The following is a 17,092-nucleotide window of genomic DNA, read 5'->3' as shown; positions in this document are numbered from 1 at the left end:
GTTTGGAAACGACAAAGTTTAAGTGTACAGGTCACAAGTGGTCAGTTTGTCTTTCAAATGAGGGACTTAAGAAAGCTTTACCAGCCAGCAGCAGATCGGTACATATGAAACATTAGTGGAGTGGATCTACAGTATCAGTGCTCTCCCTCAATACATCATTATCACATCATCATCACCGCATCATTGCAGCTATTATGTTTCTCTGACACTGCGGTTATATTCTAGTTCATGAACGACTGCGTGACCTTTTGAAAGCTTATAGTTTGTAATGAAACTTGATAAGATGCTCCTTTCGCCAGACACATATCTTTTATTTTGTAGAGTTGTTTGGGCTAAACGTATTATTTTTACTCTACGCCGTCATTCTATATTTTACAATATATTGTTTATCCCATAAGCTATCTGGATATACTGTGGGCCTGTTGTGTTTGGGTGGGTTTCAAAGCTTCAAATCTTCACCACGTAGAGTGTTTCACTACTATTAGGTTTAATTGCTCTGAAGGTTTTTTTGGGCGCCTACAATGTGGTTACTCTGCGTCCTTTACGCGGCGTTCTCCTTCAGTATTTGTTGCTTTATTGGTTTATTGCCGAACGCTGCCAGACAGCGTCACACAGCTCGGACTTCTCGAGATAGTGGGGGTGTCGAAACAAAGTTAAGGTCAAGTTAGTAGGCCCTGTATTCCTACTTCCTTCTACATGAGAGCAAAGCCACATCTCTGGGGGAATCATTAATTTCTCTGCACGACTAATGTTGGAAGCAATGATAATATTTTTAAAGCCGCTTCTCCTGTGGATTTTTTAATACAACAAGCTCTAAATTTAACAGGCTCAGCAACACGACGGGTGAATTAAGCCCTGTTTTCACATTTAGACCTCTAAAAGCTTCTTGCTTACACTGCAATTTAAAATGGAAAATATTCGACTAAGTTCAGACGAGATAAAACATCTAGTTTTTGCGCACGTAAAACCATAAAGCACAGAATATGATAAAATATTTGAAAGTGCAAAACGGAACACCTGGGGTACTTCTTCCTGCCTATACAATTGCTATTAATAGTGATATTACTAATAATAATAGAACCATGTTTTAAATCTAAATATCACAACAAACAGATAATTGAACATAAACGCCACAACACTGAAGAAACAATCGCAGCAAGTAATGAGCAACAAGTCTCCTCTCGTCTGTCTGTTTGAGAACTTAAAGTGTCATACCTCCATTACATTCTTCAACATTTTGCTGCACAGCCTCTTGCGATGTTCAAGTCAAGTGGTTTGTTTAGAAATTCCCTCTTTTTCTGGCCTACATTTTGTAAACGAACTTTTCTTTGCATGGTTAACTGCCCAAATGCTTTTCAGTCTAAAGTGTGAAGACAGAAGAGAAGACGCGGCCATTAGTCTTTTTATTTTTACCCCCACAATAACAATAAACCTTAAGCTTTGCGGTTGAAGAATCTGCTAATCTTTAACCACAATATGATGACATTCAAATGTGGAGCTGCGTTTCTCCTGGAAGTGTGCGCTTTGTTTCATAATTTTTTGTAATCAACCTTCTCAAGTATGCGAAAACTTTAGAAGTACTTAATTTTATTTATTTATTATTAATTAAAAAAAAAGCTAATAACAAGCAAAAAATATACTCACATTATCAAAATATTTCAGCCGAGGCTTGATTATACGAAGTATCCGTTCACCAGTGTTTTTTTGTTTTTTTTAATCTTAGTTTTCCACACCGAGGAGGACGCAAGCACTGCAGCCATGGCTGCCTTCGTGCAATAAAATGATTTGGCTGCAGACGCTTGTTGGTGAATGCCTGGTGGACATCACCTAGACCACAGACGGTCAAAGCCAGTTGTTCTGGACTTGGCAATGCTGAATGTGCTTAATGGTTCATGCACGCAAATGACTTATGGTTTTGTTTTATCCAAAATCTGCAGTTCTGCATTTGCAAAAGCATTTGGCTATTTTCACGCATCTGCTTTTAAAAATCGACAAATATATGTTTTCTTGTGCAAATTATGTTTAAACCTGAAATACTTTGCAGCAGAACATACTAAATAATCTGCAGCCCAGTTGTTTTTGTAGCCTCTAGTCATTTCTTTTTAGGCGCCCGAGCTTTATTTTGCACCGTGCTGTGGGCCAAGAACTCTTGTATCTCACAATGAATTCAAATTGTTTCCTTCTGGCGTTTGTTTGCGTGTATTTATTGTGCTCCAGCCATCTTGGTGCGCAGTGATTATAAGCAATGGACCCTGACAGGCATTTGCATAAAAACTGACTTCATGAATTAATGAATCGCACACAATTCCGCAGGCTTTTTTTCCTGTGCGGCATGTACACCCACGGTGGCCTTGTTGCTGTTCAGGTTTTGCATTAAGTGACGAGATCCGCTTCAGTATATCTATTTAACTAACTGTTGCTGCAAACACAATGCCGACTCCAAATTTACGCAATGAGCGCGTGTGGCCACCATTACACATCATTACACGATGAGGATGGTGTTGCTGTAAAGCTTTCAATTAAATATTCCAGCGATGCTTCACAAATTTTCTTTTTCCGTGAGCTATAGGGCAAGGAGGCTGGAGAGGAGTTTCCTCCGCAGCCAGGGAGCCAATGGAGTCTCTTGAATGCGCCCACATGAGTTTCTCTGGACAGTTTTTAATGACTGATATTGATGTATGGTAATTTCTTAGCTGGATCACATGACACAATTACCTCAAGAATCGATCAAGATGTATTGCAGGTCTGCCTACGTTTCCGATTTTTTCTCCCTGGCGGGGTCTTTCCATGCGCCCGTGGTGCTATAGATGGACAAAGTTTAACACAGCCAGGCTGCCAACTCCTTTCCTCTGTTGCAAGGAGGAAAAGGGAAGAAGAGATATGACGGAATACGATGATCGCAGCTGTGCGTCAAATATGTTTTTACCGAGCTGCACTTATTACGTTTCGACGCCCGATTTTACATCAGTCTCCTCCTTTTTACCGCAGACCACTTCGTGTCAGATTAATTTCCCCTATTCTCCCAACATAGCCCAAGTCCAACCTGTTCGAGAAGTCGCTTTCAGGGATTATGGACTGGACCATCCCAAATGGCACTACAGGGGCAATTACGCGTCTTACTACTCCACGGACGAAATAATGCACCGGGACTTGATCCAGTCCTCCGGCGGCAGGGCGGACGTGATATTCAAAAACGAGTCCTTGTACGGCCACCACGGGGGGACTAACTCGCCTTGCAATTTCTTCACCAATGCCGGCCGAAACGGGGTTCTTCCCCAGGGCTTTGACCAGTTTTTTGACGCTTCTAACTCGGACAAGCCCAACGCGGAGCTCCCCAAACAAAAGGCAGACTCTGCTGTTCCCGGTGATGCTGCCAACAACAGTCAGGCTTTAACCAGCCTAGAGCAGCACAAAGCTGACCCGACCGGGAGCGGCGACGAGGAGGACTCATCCTCCAACTGCGGCGACAAGAACAACCAACAGAGTAAGTCAGTATTTTCCCATTTGTGTTGGACAAAAAGGTGTGCAGCTTTACCAAGCAATTTCCCTCGTGGATGAATAAAGTTTATCTAAGTCATAGTCTTAACCACAAGAGTGGCTGCTGTGCTCTGTGTCCACCGCCGTGACCGTGCAGGGTTATGTGCCTCTTTATAAGCATGCAAAGGCTTTTATATCCCAATAAGATTTACTTTACGGTTGTAAAGATATTTACAATGGGAAACAGTTAAATAACCATACCTGAAGGCTTCCTTGTATCCAGTAAGAATACCGTGTTGCAGGATTTGTATTGATTCGATGTTAAAGAATATTAGAAATCGTGTTTTATTCTATACTTAAGGCAGATCTGTGCTGATATAGGCATACCATGAAGGAAAAAAATCCAAAGTGACATTCTTCAAGCACAACGTGTGCATAAAAAACAGTGCAGTTTAAGTTCATTTTCATGCAAATTCCCGCTGTTGTCTGTGTGTGTGTGTGTAGACGGAGAGAAAGGAGAAGGCCTTTATGTAGCAATAAATAAATATAATCTGTCAACTTGTCAGCATTTTTTGACTTCTCCTACATTTCAAAACCAATTCCAAAACTTATTTTTTCCCCCCCTCCCCTCACGTTTTTCTTTTGTCTTGTGCAGGTTCATCAACCAAGTCCAGGAAGAAGAGGTGCCCTTACTCCAAATACCAAATCCGAGAACTTGAACGAGAGTTTTTCTTCAACGTGTACATTAACAAAGAGAAGCGGCTTCAGCTTTCCAGGATGTTAAACCTCACAGATCGGCAAGTGAAGATTTGGTTTCAGAACAGAAGAATGAAAGAGAAAAAGCTGAACCGCGACCGCCTACAGTATTTCACTGGGAATCCTTTATTCTGATACCTGAGTCACACACACACACCACACACACACACACACCACACATCAAACACACACACACACGGGGTCAAATAATACACGTGTACATGTTTTAAAGACTGGTCCTGTATATTACATATTGAACTCTGATCAAACAGTTGATTTCTTCCAAAAAAAATAAATAAAAATCTGGCATTTAGTAAAATAAGCCGCCATTTTTTTTATTTTTATTTTTTTGCATCATTTACAGCATTTATTTATTTGTATTCACATATTTTCGCTACTACTACTATAATTATTAGTATTATTAGTATTATTGGCGACAAATATTTCAGCAAATTTCGAGCTGTGCTTTAAAATTATTTATATTAAATATCTGTAGGCTACTTTCCTTGTCTATGTACGTTTGTAAGACGCATGTAGTGTACGTTGTGGTGTGAAATAAAGCGAGCAAAACTAATCACGTCACGTTACCAGTCACATGAATTAAACCAAGTTCAACGAAAAATAACATATGGGGAAATTTTCTGGAGATACATCAGTGGAGAAACTTGGCCCTTGCGGGCTTGTATGGTCCCGTTATTTCCTTTACTTTCAAACAGTGGATTGTTTACTAAACATTGAACCGTCTAGACAGTACAATAAAAGTAGCTGTAAATGTCTAAATAGGGGGCTATTGGACTTTGGTGTCCCAACCCCCAGACCACATGAGGACTGATTCTCCTTCCTGCCTTAAAGTACTTTAACTCCAGGCTAGAAATACTTGGAGTATCCAAGAGATTTCTACACGTCCGTATTTAGCCCCTTGGGCGTCTTGGTAATGTAAGAAGACATTCTAACGAGGATCGACACCCAGAAGGATAAGTAATTCTTCACGCTTATCTCCTTTTGTAGCATTGTAAACGTAGACTCTGTGTGTCTGATTTTTGTGTTGCAAAATTCCCTCTTCCGTCTTTAATTAATGCAGGTGAAACGATTCCATCTTTGCGCAGAATAACCCTAAACTCGCTGTGCACGAAACCATCTGATTCCCGTGCTTCACTTCATAATTTTTGTTTCTAAACCACGGGGCCACGGACAAAATAAATGCGTTTAGTCCACACAAACAGTCGCTTTATTGATAATTCATGTGATGCAGCAGTCATTATTTTCTGCGTGAAGCAACAATTAAAGCTCTTGTTAGAGCAAAAGTTAATGTCATTCTTGATGGATCACATTTACAGTTATTTCCCAAAAAGGCTATTAGAGAGCTGAGGTTTCATTAAGCGTTCATTAGATTGTCAGCTTGTCCTGCAGTGAGATTGCATTACCAGCTGTGTGGGGTATTTCACTTTGATTCCCGGTGCATCCACATGAGGGCAGACTTTCAGCTCTGGCCATCGGTGGAAAGGCAGCCAACTTTAACACTCTGCATGAAACCCAGTCAGTGGAGGACTAATCCGTTCACCACCTTGGTTGTTTATATGTTAATTATTGCTGCAGCTACTGGATTCTGATGCGTTCTCAGCAAAATGTCATTATTTTAAAAAAGAAAACCCCAGTAGCAGAAGTAGGTGTAGTTTTAAACTATATTTATAGAAACACATTCGGCCTGCGCTTTGTCTGAAGATACACTTATTTAATTTTTTCCCCCTATTGTCCCATCTGAATTGATGCATTTCCTAAACAGAGACGTCCAGGCAGCATTTCCTCGATACACGATAAAGAGTAGAAATTAAATTCTACACTGTGCGTTTCTCATCCTAATTTTAAACGGTTAAACATTTCCCTGTAGGCCACATAATCGCACAGGCTACCATCTCTCTCTATAGGCTCGAAATATTACGGCGTTAATACTGTTGTATATTACGTTTCTTTTCATTTAAATGTTTACTTTGCAGCGGTAAAGCTGTTATTAAATGGTCCTCTGTCTGAGTATAGCTATTTTCTGCAGAACACTACAGGTACAAACTAAAAAGGCAAATGTGTAGATGAAGGTTCAATGTTTTGGTTTTCTCGAACCAACGTTTGTTTCTATTTTTAATTAACTTTACCTTTGTCTTTGTATGGGCCATTCTCTACACTTAAATAACACGGCATCTCCTGGTACTAGCTTTAAAATTATTATTATTATTATTAATAATATTATTTCCCACGGGCCTTTTTTTTTTTTTTTTTTTCAAATATAAGTTAATTCAAAGTCATCATTCATCTTTCATGTCTTAAATATATTCGTGTATATTTTGTATGTATGTATGTATATGAATTGTTGATTTTACCTGAAGGATATACTCGCATTAAAGAGTTTGTTTTCACACTATAATAAAAGTAGTCCAATATTATCTTCGCGCTGTTGTCATTATTAGCAACATGACCATTAAACAAATATATATATATATATATATATATATATATATATATTAAATATATATGTCCATGTTGTAAGAGGTTTCAATTAAATATTGTTTTTTCTGTCATTCTTTAAACTAGGCTCTTGTACATGACTGTATGTTGCTCTTTTGTTAATCCTGTGGTGTTTAAATGAGATGCACACCATACATGTGGCTTTATTTACCAACTATAAATATCTAAGAGCCTCGAAAACATGTCTGTAAATCCTCTCAAGCTTATCGCATTTATACCAAAGACACAATTATTTCACTGCCTTTTCTGCGGTTTGTTCCTTTATGGTTCCGTAGAACCGCTGGCAACTATCGTGGCCTGAATTTATTCATTTTTTCCATCTCGGGGACAAAGTGTTTTTGTCCTTCTAGTTCAGCAGCCAAGGCTCTTTATCGTGCACACATTTGCCTTCCTTGCAGGCTGAAACAATGGAGCACTTGGGAAAATAACCCCGAGACTGCGCACACCGCCACCTCCAGCAGGTTAGTGTGAACGTTGGGGCGTCGAAAATACGCCTCAGACATGTGAAAGCAAAGACAATGTTCTCGATGAGCAAAAAAAATAAAGTGGAACGTGTTTAGTAACATTAAAGCTTTGCAAAACTATAACGTTGACCTTAACTCATACAAACTTTGGAGTATTTATTTAAACTTGTGGAAGGTGCCACCCATGTTTTAACGTCTGGAGTCCATATTTAGTGCAATATCTTGCAGGAAAATCTAAAATGATTGTTTTCGGGTAACGAGTGGTTTTGCTTGATTATAAAAATTAAATAACAGCAGCAGAATTATTGTGCAAATACTAAATACCAAAACCCTAACACTTAATTTCTAATAATAATAACGATGATGCTGGTTTTAATAATAATAATAATAATAATGGAGGAATTTGTATTTGCATTTTGCGTTTTTATCCTTTTATTTCCACTTTAAAATATATTTGAGATGTATGCCAATACAGTTTAATTGTGGGCTTTCCCGTTGGTGGGTTTGGAGTCATGTGAAGAGTTAATACGGATAAAAATAGCTTGTTAAATATCCCAAAGTGCAGCTGTTGCTTGTATGCGTCATGTAGACTGCATTTTAGGCACACAAACACACACATTACACACACACTTTCTCTCTTCAGTCTCTCCTCCACACAAAGAGACTTTTTTTTTATTATTATTCTTTAGGATTTTTCCCATTAAAAACATTTCACAGAACCTCGCTTGTTAAACATGAATGGTCCAGCGGAAGGTGAAGCGTTTTAGTGCGATTCAAATAGTCTTAAATGTAATTGTTTCAGTTTTATTGTACAGCCTCCGAAAGTCCCGCGATGCCCTGCTGCCTGCGCGACTCTGCAAAACCAATTTCAAGTCCGTGTTGTAGGTGTCGCTGTTGACCACGTCTGCGTCCGCAGTGCGAGCGTGTGCAGGGAGAGGAGGCTGCGTCTCAAGGCCATTTTCAAATCTCATTGGTGGGCTTGTCATGTGGTCGGGAGGCATCCTGACTTACAGATTGTTTTTCCTAGATATGTCAGCTTACAAAGGACATCTCTCTCCTCCAAAGAACTTAACCCCCCAAAAATGTCCTTTCCCAGTAGCTCTCCTGCGGCAAACACGTTTTTAGTGGACTCTTTAATTGGTGCTTGCAGGACGGACAGCTTTTACTCCAACAGCAACATGTACATGCCGTCTGGCTCAGAAATGGGAACTTACGGAATGCAAACCTGTGGACTCCTGCCGTCTTTCGGCAAAAGAGGGGAGGTCAACCACCAAAATATGGGCATGAATGTCCACTCGTACATACCTCAAATAGATAACTGGACTGATCCGAACAGACCCTGCAGAATAGAGCCGTCCAGTCAGATGTCAAACTGTACATTTTCACAGAGCATAAAGGAAGAGAGTAACTGCTGCATGTACTCCGATAAGAGAGTACAAAAAGTCAGCTCGCCAGAGGTCCCCGCATATTCTAGCGTTATCCCCGAATCTTGTCCAGCCGATGGTCCCGAGATCCCGGTTCCGGGCTATTTCAGACTGAGCCAAACTTATGCGAATGGGAAGCATCCGGAAAGCTACTGCCATGGACCGCCGAGTCCAACCCCGACACTGATGCAGCTCAGCCGGGTCACCCCGAAACCGCAGTCCTCCTCGGCGCCCTCTAATTTTGCAGAGGTGGAAAAGAAAGTCGAGGACGTTCCGCAAAACCCCGAGACCACAAGAACACCGCTCCCCGCAGAGAGCTCGGATCCCGAGTCCAGCTCGGAGGAGAAAACTGTGGAAGCCCCCGTGTCCAGTCCTGAGCTGTTACAGAAAGAAAGCAAAGGTGGGTTGGCTACAATGAAAGCTTTTATCTCGTGGCACTGTGCTGAGAAGGCTCCAGCATCATAAAACCAAGTATAAAACACAAACAGCCCTAAAGTCGTAATGTTTAATGAGAGTCTTTCTCAGGTTGCAGTAATAGGCAACACAGAATGGTTTTACCATGCAGCATGCAGCCCATGTCTCCTTTCTTCACCCTCGGATACTTGTTTCACCTTCCACAATCTGTTGTTTATTTAATCATTTCCCCATAAACTAAAAGCCTATTATAAGCTACTCCTATAATTTTGCCACGAGTTTGCTATCCTCATTTTAAGTTAAGGATTAAGTTACCCAGGGAATTCCAGAAATTATGCATTTGGTGCGTAATGCTCTCTGCCTTTAACTATACTCATGCTCATACTCGTTTGATAATAATTTTAAAGATTAGTTTTATAAATTAAATTAACTGTTGCACGTTGATTCATTTTAAGTTCATATAAAATTAATAGGTTTGTTTTTTTAAAAGCTGCATGAAGATGCATTGCTGGTGTGCTCCTGTTTGATCAGTTGGGGTTTCATTTAATCTTTGTTTTTATTGGTAATGTCATAATAACACCCCCTGCATTTTATTTATTCAGGGAAGGCGTGTGTTGTGTGTTACTATGTGTTATTTCCCAGAGGTGAAATCCAGAGCAGCAGGAGATGAGATTTTCTTGGAGATGAAGTTGAAGTGCGTGGCTAAAATACTGTCTCTGGTTTTGTGTGTTTGCAGACTGCAAGAGCGAGACGTTAACAAACAACTGGTTAACAGCCAAAAGCGGGAGAAAGAAAAGGTGCCCTTACACAAAGCACCAGACCTTGGAGTTGGAGAAGGAGTTTCTGTTCAATATGTACCTGACCCGAGAGCGCCGCCTAGAGATCAGCAGGAGCGTCAACCTGACCGACAGGCAGGTCAAGATCTGGTTTCAGAACCGCAGGATGAAGCTGAAGAAAATGAACAGGGAAAACCGCATCCGTGAACTGACCTCAAATCTCACCTTTTCGTGAGCTTGCATGCGTCAGGGCTTAGCTGTCTTACTCCCCCCCTCTCCCACCCACTCATATTCAGTTTGATGCTTTAGTGGCATTGGACGTTTATCTGAAATCTCAACGAAACTGTGACTAAATATATATGTCAACCTTAGTACATTGTGTGGCGTCGTGTCTTTGTTTTATTTTATCACAGGGTAACACTTTTTAGTCTTAAGTTATTGGAGAAGTGCTTCCTCCCTCTGCGAGCAGACGTGGATGTTGTGTGGAGATGGCGAGCTGTGGAAAGAGTTACTCTATTTCAGTCATGAAAGCACATTCATTGTGGTATAGTGCAACATTTGTTTTACAGCAAGCCATTTGCTCAATAGTGACATGTTTCTATGGGCTTTAAAGTGGTGGAAAACAATGTTATTCTGTGAATTAATTGCATGTTTGTGGCATGTATCTTGCAATAAATCTATTGTCAAAGAATCGTGTTTCATATCTGTTCATTCTATAACCTATAATTATCTCAGGTATTTGCTGCAGGCGTGTGCACAGGCGAAATCTGCGCGTTATTTGACATTGGAGCTTTTACGCACGGTTTTGCTCGGTAAGAAAAAAAAAAACGTGAGGCAGAAAACGTTCTTAACTGCAAGAAAAATCCCAGTAAACACTTCAGAAATGTGTTTCTAATTTCATTAAAGGTTTATGCTTGTAATATTTTAAGTACAAAATTAAAACATGAAAAGATTATGTTTGTGTGACACCAGCACATTTCTTTAAATTGACACAATTAAATAATCCTGCGCGCTTTTAAAGATAAAACAGCTCACTGAATACAAGAAAAATACGCACAGATATTTTGCAATTGAGAGCAAAAAAAATTAACAAGATACTCTCAAAATATATATTTATATATATTAAAAAAAATGTCGATCGTTCCAATCCCAATCGTCTGTGTCTGTGTGTAAAATGTGCGGCTTGAGAGATGCAAAGAGGCGGGGACGTGTAATGAAATAAACATGGTGTTACTTTTATGTTCAGGCCTGTTTATAACTAAACTAATGGTTTTAAGAACTGTAAGAAGTTATGTTCAAGGACAAATCCACATGAGGCAAAGCAATCCGCCTCACTCCACTCGAGCCAAAGCGGCCTTTTTGTTTATGTGTACACATTATTTAACTTTCATATTTAGTCCAAAACATATTTTTTATTCCAGACAACATGTTAATCCAGTTGGCAGATATGACCTAAATCTTCAGTGTTTCCTTTGGAGCCTTTTGTTTACTGAATGTCAACAAACTCTGCTTTATAACATGTAAAAAATAATAAAAAAAGGAATTAGAATTAAGCTTAGAAATGCGTAAAATGCGCAGACTATCCCTTTTAAATTACACCTTTCATATAGCAATACACAGATGAACCTCTTCAAGTCTCCTTTTATTGACGGCACGTATAAGCACACGCACCTCATAAAACATTTATTGATACATTATTGCTCTCCTTTGAATGAATACAGTAATTTCACAACCCCCGTTTCCGACTCGACTTAAAAAATTAAACCGACCCAGAAAATATGTTTCCTCGCCAAATATTTAACAATGGATAACGCCGCATTGTGAACGGAAATGGCGTCTGTTATTTTACAGCATGTTATTACATGTATTTTACGAGGACTCTCTAAAGTCTATAAACCCTTTTTACTGGCATTGAGGGTATCAAGACGATATTAAGAGTTTTCTCAAGCCTTGAGATACAAGAAATCCGAGTTGGTGGACTGTGTGTGTGGAAAAGTGTCTTATTCCTTCCATGGCACTGCATGTTTTGTTGCAATTCGTCCTGCAGCCACACGCTCATGAGAAACAAGAAAAAAAAAATTATATGAGCGATTGTTTTTTCCCTCCAGTCACATCAGATGGGGCTTTTTATTATTTGTGAAATGAAAAGCTAAATTAAACCTGACGAAAAAAAAAAAAAAAAGCTGAGAGCAAGGGCAGGATTGATTTACTCGCTGTATTGGTAAATATGACCACGTGATCCATGTAACCAATCCCAGTAGATGCAGGCCAGCAAAAATACTATGATTGTTCATCGAGGGAAGCTTCCCGTAACAGTGCAACCCTTATTATATGAGTAGGAAGAGATCAAAAATGTCTTCCAGTGGCACTCTCAGTAACTGCTATGTGGACGCTGTAATGGGGCAGGAGCCGGAGGATGTGTACGGCGCTCGCTTTATTCAGGCTCCACACACGATGACCCCGAGGCCGTCAGGTGCTGGGGACAACGCAGACTTCTCCTCGTGTAATTTTGCACCAAAGTCCGCCGTTTTCCCGTCGTCCTGGTCCTCGGTTCATCCGCAGGGGATTTATCACCCGTACGTCCACCACCACCACCACCACCAGTCCCATCTGCCCGCCTCGGACGGCAGATATGTTGGCGTCCGATCCTGGATGGACCCAATCTCAAACCACGTTTCGTTCGCCGGATTCCACTCCAGCAGTCGGCCGTACGGGACAAAGCCAGACGTCTTGCCAGCGAAGGCTGCGGAGTGCGACACGTTGGAAGCGGAGACTCGGCCGCTCGCCGGTGAATTCGCCTGTGGAGTATCGGAGTGTCCAGAAAAAGCGACCAAGGAGCACAGTGGAAGTGAGCTTTCGAGCCACAGCGAGCCCAAGGAGGAGAAACAACAACAACTTGACCCAAGTAAGTAAACCAAATAGCCGGTCCTGATTTACAACCCTAAGAACTGTATGAGCTGGGTGTGTAAAACTGGAGGTTTTACTAACCTATAAAAGTGTCTCGTACCGTACCGTAGCTCCGAAAAGGAAAACCCGCCCTACAAAGGTTATGGCGTGGATCCTCATGTTTTTAGTGTCCCCCAAAATGCATTGCCTACATATTGCACTATTTCGATAAGATTCTAGCTCAGGAGACTTTGTGATTAGACATGGGCCAGATTTATTTCTTTCTGTTGGCAAGAACATATCAGCACAAACAGGAACACATGTAATCCAAGTGGCCTGTTTTGGGTTATTTTCTATAAAAATAAGCACATTTAACTTTTGATTTTCTGCCCTCTTTGGGAAACATTTATACGAATTTAAAGTTTACAACAAAATATATACATCTAATTTTATCATATTTCTATCCCCCTGCTTTTCAGACAACCCTGCAGCAAACTGGATTCATGCGCGCTCGACGAGAAAGAAGAGATGTCCTTACACCAAATATCAGACTTTAGAGCTGGAGAAGGAGTTCCTCTACAACATGTATTTGACAAGAGACCGGCGCTATGAGGTGGCCCGCATACTCAGTTTAACGGAGAGACAAGTGAAGATCTGGTTCCAGAACAGGAGGATGAAAATGAAGAAGATGAACAGAGAGAGGGGCGGAAAGGATCACCTATAAAGTCCACCGCTGCCTGGTGCCGTTTCACACATTTTCACAAAGGAAGCCATCTCTGAACAATTAACTTTATTTTGGTAGGAGCCTCCGTAGCCATCTTATTTTTTAGGAATCCTATAAGCATCACAACACAACGGCCAAAAAATGCATCACAAACGCGGGATGAATCTGACAGTTAATGTTTCAAGCCATCTGAATTTTTTCTTGTTTACAAAGCCACGAAAACAAACTGGGGAACGTGCCTAAAGCCTATGTGTATTGCTTTTATAGTTTATATTAAGAATTTGGAGTTGTATATAAAACATGTTTTAGTAAAAACGTGAATGGACCTGTTTTACTGACTTTTACTTGTTAAGAGATGTTTTAATACACGTATTAAGGGTTCTCATTGAAAGTGAGACGGTGCTTTATTTGGGGAATTATTATTTTTTTCTTAGAGATCAATAAATGCTAAAAGAAATTTATATTGTTTCTGGTTAACATACTAAGCGTGTAAGTAATTAGATTTTTATAAAATTAAAAAATATTCCCTGTTGGCCGTTTTCACGCAAATCCGCTCTAGGTGTTGGCACAAAAGGATTTAACCCAAAAGTCAGATGAATTTTCTCATTAGCAACCAGCTAAAACTAATCTTCAGCTGTTGGATGAATTTAAAACGCTCTTAAATCCCAAATTAGGACACTAGCTGCGAGTTAAATTCCACTTTTCCGAACTGCGCATTTTAAACGTAGAATTACAAGTAATAAAGTGTTTACGATTGGGAGAGGAGGTGTTGCGGCGGATTTCCAATTTATTGTCCAACTTGTACTAACAATTACTTTAAAACAGGAAGAAACGCGGTCCAATAAAGCTATAGAAATGGCTAGACGTCTGGCCTAAATTAGTTTATGGGCCTGGCCAGTAATTACGCTCTCCTTTGAAAAGCCCCTTTCTTGGGCTCTTGCGTCTGTTGCTGACAAACAGAATGTAGACACTTTTCCACAGGGTGTCTGGTCGATGAATTGTTTTAGAGGAAATCACCCCCACCTTAATGGTCACGTTTATTCATCAACTGCACTTCCCACCGGTGGGAAAGAAAAAAAAAAAACTTAACTTTGACTCCTGTCATTTTATTTTGCAGTGGAAATGCTGAACCAGAGCCTAATCTGTCACGCTTTTACATCTGGATATGTAATGAAATATGCAATGATTTTTTGTTCTTAAATTTAAGTTTTTAATAGCACTAGTCAATTAAAAGATGCACCTCTGACACAGTCTGTTTACATTGACTAGAGTGCTGTGAGCGCTAGAGGGCGACGTTGTTCTTTAAGTCTCAGTCGCAGCCGGTTGGAACATGCAGACAACACATGGACCATACCATTCTCCTTTCTGTGATTGATGTGATAAATGTGCGGCGTCGTGATAAACGCGTCTGGTAAAGGAGCACGCTCCCTTTTAACTGCTGCAAACTTTGAAAGTCCCTGTTTATGTTTTTAATATTGCTGTATACCGACTCTGAAATTTCGTGACAGCTCCCAGGCCCCATATATCTCGACGCACACTGGCACAGAAGAGGAGCCAAGTTTAGGGAAAACGCTTACTGCAGCAACCTCAGCCAATCTTTTACACCACCGAAAACAACAATAGTCGACTTTTAAGAATTTTCCTCTGTACTTCATCAGATTGATTTGATGTTTTTAATGCACAGCGAAGTCGCGTTTTGTTGCGTCCTCGTGTAGTGATTTAATAAAAATGCTGATGTCTTATTTCAAGTAGGTTGGCTGCGTAAGCAACCTTATTTGTTTCATTCAGGAGCCACAATGCTCAAATTTAGAAAACAATATTGTCATTGTTTTAACTGTCTTAAATACTGAGTACCATACTCAGAAGTAGTGCTATATTTTGCATTTTTTTCCTACTTCCATATGATATGACCCACTAAAACAATCTGTGCTATTAACACAAACGATGCGTAAAGTCACTGTTGACATATTAAAACAAATACATTAAATACAGTATTTAAAATTAAACACAGGGACGGTTCTTATGGCCACAAACACTGGTCTTGGTCTCTATAGAATCAGGTTTCAGGATCAGACCCCCATTGACCACCACGGAAGTATTTTAATATACTTGCACTGTTGCCAAATTCATAAGACCTTCGCATGTTTTGGCGCATCAGATGATACCTCGGTGCTTTTCTAATTTTTGTTGGAGCAGTCTGTAGGGGAAGGATAATAATAACACTGTGAGAGATGCAGCACTGTGTCCCTTCCCGCTCTGTGTCCTGTGGAGATAAAGCGAACATTACTTCAGTCATCGCCACTCTAAGTGATGATTGTCATGTGGGTAGATGTTGTTTAGAGTGTCCCAACGCTGACATCTAACTGTAGATTATTATTATATAGGACAAATTAAATTGATTATTTTTTGTCTTGATCTGTCGAGGTGCCACCGGACTGATCATTATAAACAGTGTGTCAGAGCTGAAAACACGACTCCACAGTGACGAAGGCCAGCTTCTTTATTTGCACAATTACGCACCGTTTACACCCGCACAGTAGCTTTAATTAGACGATGAGAAAGATTTATTAGTTTCATAAACCACGAGCCAAAACTGATATCATTAGACAGTAGGGGGAAAAACTAGAGGTGCAAAATTGGAAGGAATTTCTCTAAATTTCCGTGCAGTCATCCTCACTTCGCGGTCATAGAACGCCATGTGTCTCTTTACTTGGACAGTGGTCAGCTATTTCAGTCTCACGTGTCTCGTCGCGTCACGCATGTAAATGCTGAGTTGCTCCATTTCCACAAACTTCGTTCTGCGTTTTTATTTCTGTCAAGGTTGCATATAGGTCACAATATTGACCGTGAAAATTAGTCGAGGCTCGCACATTTGAAGCACACCTATGCTAATGTGCGGGCCTTTGCTGGCAGCTTAAAATGTTGTATTAGGAAAACAGGAAAACACAAAACGCTTATTATTAAAAAAAAGCAGTTACATAAACTATGTGTGCTTAATGTAAGTCACATCCAGTGTCACACCCAGCGCTAATATCTATAATAACAGCTATTATACTGTATTTATTTGTTACATTCACATATTTAATGCAATATTTATGTTTTCGAACTTTCAAATTCAGTAAACCTTTTATAGGCATATTAAGTGTTATGCCTGCTTATTTGCACATTCGTTTTAATCAGTACATCAATTTTATTGCATCAAATAATGAAGCACTGCTTGCCCAACTTTCAGACAAAACACTACTTGATTTATCTGATGTTTCGGATCTACTTTCTCAAGTTTACAGAGGAATTAAAATCCAGCTGATGAAAAAACTTTCCGCCATCAATCCAATCCACTAACACTTTTTTTTTTTTTTCAAACATGTGACTGAAACATGTTTAGACTTTCATTTACAACGAAACGAACACTTTACATACTAACATCCTCCAGTGTGTTTCTATGGGCGAAAAAAGACTGCGGAAGAATACGGCATGACACTGCGGAGGAACACAGAGCGGCACTGCGTCTCACGTGAATGAAACAATTTGGTTTGTGGAAGTGTAGGTGTGCAGCCTCCTCTGTTTCATGGGTGGTATTTGGCGCCCGGAGTCTTCCATGTCAGCTGCACAATTGCATCTTTTTGGCAATGAAGTAATTTGGAATGAAATAAT

General features: G+C 40.2%; 3 protein-coding genes across 3 annotated transcripts; all 3 read left to right on the top strand.

Moving 5' to 3' along the window:
- Positions 1-2,671: 2,671 nt before the first annotated feature.
- Positions 2,672-6,660, top strand: hoxd11a (homeobox D11a). The gene is made up of 2 exons (XM_084544233.1): positions 2,672-3,484; positions 4,133-6,660. Exons 1-2 carry the CDS (start codon positions 2,788-2,790, stop codon positions 4,366-4,368), a joined length of 933 nt encoding a protein of 310 aa, XP_084400359.1. The 5' UTR covers positions 2,672-2,787; the 3' UTR covers positions 4,369-6,660.
- A 1,364-nt stretch (positions 6,661-8,024) lies between these two features.
- hoxd10a (homeobox D10a) lies at positions 8,025-10,706 on the top strand. The gene is made up of 2 exons (XM_084544122.1): positions 8,025-9,038; positions 9,789-10,706. The coding sequence occupies exons 1-2, from the start codon at positions 8,297-8,299 to the stop codon at positions 10,061-10,063; spliced, it is 1,017 nt and encodes a 338-aa protein (XP_084400248.1). The 5' UTR covers positions 8,025-8,296; the 3' UTR covers positions 10,064-10,706.
- Positions 10,707-11,688: 982 nt separating this feature from the next.
- hoxd9a (homeobox D9a) lies at positions 11,689-13,763 on the top strand. The gene is given in 3 exon segments (XM_084544006.1): positions 11,689-12,164; positions 12,166-12,733; positions 13,194-13,763. Coding segments are annotated over 3 exon segments (888 nt in total). The 5' UTR covers positions 11,689-12,089; the 3' UTR covers positions 13,439-13,763.
- Positions 13,764-17,092: the final 3,329 nt, after the last annotated feature.

The sequence above is a fragment of the Chelon labrosus genome (genome assembly GCF_963514085.1).
Source record: "Chelon labrosus genome assembly, chromosome: 5".
Classification (NCBI taxonomy): domain Eukaryota; kingdom Metazoa; phylum Chordata; class Actinopteri; order Mugiliformes; family Mugilidae; genus Chelon; species Chelon labrosus.
The sequence above is the reverse complement of the archived record's forward strand: the minus strand, read 5'-3'. Positions and strand labels throughout refer to the sequence as shown.

Excerpts from the sequence above, each read along its gene's own strand:
- hoxd10a (XM_084544122.1), top strand. The coding sequence starts at position 8,297 with ATGTCCTTTCCCAGTAGCTCTCCTGCGGCAAACACGTTTTTAGTGGAC. Across the intron at positions 9,039-9,788 it reads GTTACAGAAAGAAAGCAAAG|ACTGCAAGAGCGAGACGTTA; the intron begins GTGGGTTGGCTA and ends GTGTGTTTGCAG.
- hoxd11a (XM_084544233.1), top strand. The coding sequence starts at position 2,788 with ATGCGCCCGTGGTGCTATAGATGGACAAAGTTTAACACAGCCAGGCTG. Across the intron at positions 3,485-4,132 it reads CGACAAGAACAACCAACAGA|GTTCATCAACCAAGTCCAGG; the intron begins GTAAGTCAGTAT and ends TGTCTTGTGCAG.